At 53.9% G+C, this 1,926-nt stretch overlaps 1 protein-coding gene across 1 annotated transcript in view; it reads right to left on the minus strand.

Annotated features, from left to right (window-relative positions):
• Positions 1–628: 628 nt before the first annotated feature.
• Positions 629–1,926, minus strand: part of Serinc2 (serine incorporator 2) — a 22,794-nt gene continuing 21,496 nt past the window's right edge. The window contains exon 10 of the mRNA XM_031378822.1: positions 629–1,150. Coding sequence (XP_031234682.1) covers positions 1,015–1,150 — 136 coding nt within the window. The 3' untranslated portion in view covers positions 629–1,014. The remainder of the gene's footprint in view (positions 1,151–1,926) is intronic.

Below are 1,926 nucleotides of genomic sequence, written 5' to 3' on the forward strand. Positions count from 1 at the left end.
CAGGTCACACCCACCCACAGACCACACCCACCGCAGGTCACACCCACCCACAGACCACACCCACAAGTGGGCGGGATGCATGGCCTGCTGTGGAGTGACAGGAGCCTGTCTGCGACCTTCACATCACTTAGCATCTCTGGCTGAGCCTGGTGCACAGGCCACACTCCTTGAGCCACTGCAGGAGCCATTGACCAACCAGGCAGCACCACTTTCCTCTAATCATTGAGGAGCTAGGTGCGTGCCCTGGCTTCCTCCGAGCCAGGCAGGCTTGGTGGCTCCAGAGCACAAGTCCTTTCCCAGGTGTTTCAAGGCCTGGGAATGTTGTGGGTCTTCTCTGGACTCCCATGACATCAAGCCCACTGCAGCTCTTGCTTAGAGGAGTGTAGTGATGGGGTCCAGACTCTGAATACTGCACAGAGGAGAGCATCGGGGAGTAGAGCTCCCGGGCAGACACTGTAAACAGGGTCCTGAGGCCAGCCTTGTCCAGCTCATCACCCCCGGCACTCTGTCCTGCTTCACCATATTCCTCAAGACCCTCATTCTAAGCAAGCTCCAGCTCCCAGGTTGGCTAAAGAGGCACGGGGTCTCCTCACACCAGGGGTGAGGGGCACAAGACATGGAAGGCACACACAGATACAGGCATGTTTATTGGGTCAAGTCTTAGAGACTCAGTAAGGCACGTGGTCTAGGAAGGAGGTGGGCTCTGGAGGTCTGGAGCACAGGCCTCAGTGTATAGGGTGGGTACCCTCTGTCAGTTGAGCAGCTCTGAGCCACTCTCTACTTTCATGCCCTCTTCTGGGGACCCTGAGAACAGGGGTTACTTCTGTTCCAAGGGTGGGTATGCGTGGCTATGGGCAAAGAAAGGAGGAGCCTGTCCCACAGACCTTGGAGGCACTGAGAATGGAGACGGTCCTGACTCGGGCAGGTCCTGGAAGAGAGCAGACAGCTGTGGCCAAGGGTGAGCTGGCCCTTGTTGAGCCCCAAGGCACCAGGAAGGCAGGCTGCAGGGCATCCTCAGCTGAAGTCTCTGTTGGGCAGGAGCAGGGGTGCCACAAGGGTCCACAGGTAGAGGAACAACCCCGCCCAGCTGGCACAGATCTTCACCCACACCGAGGTCCACGTGCTGATCATCTTCCGGGTCTCCCCAGGGCTGGAACACACCATCGGGCTCATGAGCCTGGTCTCCAAGGTCCTGTGACCTCAGTCTTGTTCCCTGACCTGATGAGCCCACTGAGACATCCTGAGACACCCTAGCTCTTACCTTGTAATCCTTGTTTCTCATTGGAGACACCTGACCTATGACCCTGGACTACAGACTCAAATTTGACCTCGATTTCAGTCTTGACTTGAGCCTGACTCCTGATGCCTCACTTTGTCACCGTGAGCCAGGCATGGTGACACACACTTATAATCCCAGCACTTGGGAGGCAGAGGTAAGAAGATCGGGAGTTCAAGATCATCCTTCACTATACAGTAAGTGTGAGACCAACCTGCGCTACACAAGACCCTTAACAAAAGCAAAACAAAAAAAGTCCAAGGGTCAGTGGCCCAGGCCTGTATTCCCAGCCTCTCAGGCAGGAGGATCTCAAGTTCAAGGCTCACCTGGGCCACACAGAAAAACTATCTTTAGAATCTTTTCACCCCGTTCTTCGGCTCCTTATCACTGAAAACTGATGAATTTAACCTTAATCCTGCTTTGGTTCTTAATCCAATAACTCAGCCTTGGCCCCTGACCTTACTACCCCGACTTCAGCTCCTTGCCCCTTTACTGGTTTGGTTCCCTCTGAACCCCATTGTTAACCAAAGGACCTAGCCCCAGCGTATATCGATAGACTATGGCTCCCCTATAGTCCTGACAAAATGTTAATGGTCCCAACCCCAACTCTAGACCTCTTGATTCTGACTTTTTTTTTTTTTTTTTTTTTT

The sequence above is a fragment of the Mastomys coucha genome, unplaced genomic scaffold, assembly GCF_008632895.1.
Source record: "Mastomys coucha isolate ucsf_1 unplaced genomic scaffold, UCSF_Mcou_1 pScaffold18, whole genome shotgun sequence".
NCBI classification, from domain to species: domain Eukaryota; kingdom Metazoa; phylum Chordata; class Mammalia; order Rodentia; family Muridae; genus Mastomys; species Mastomys coucha.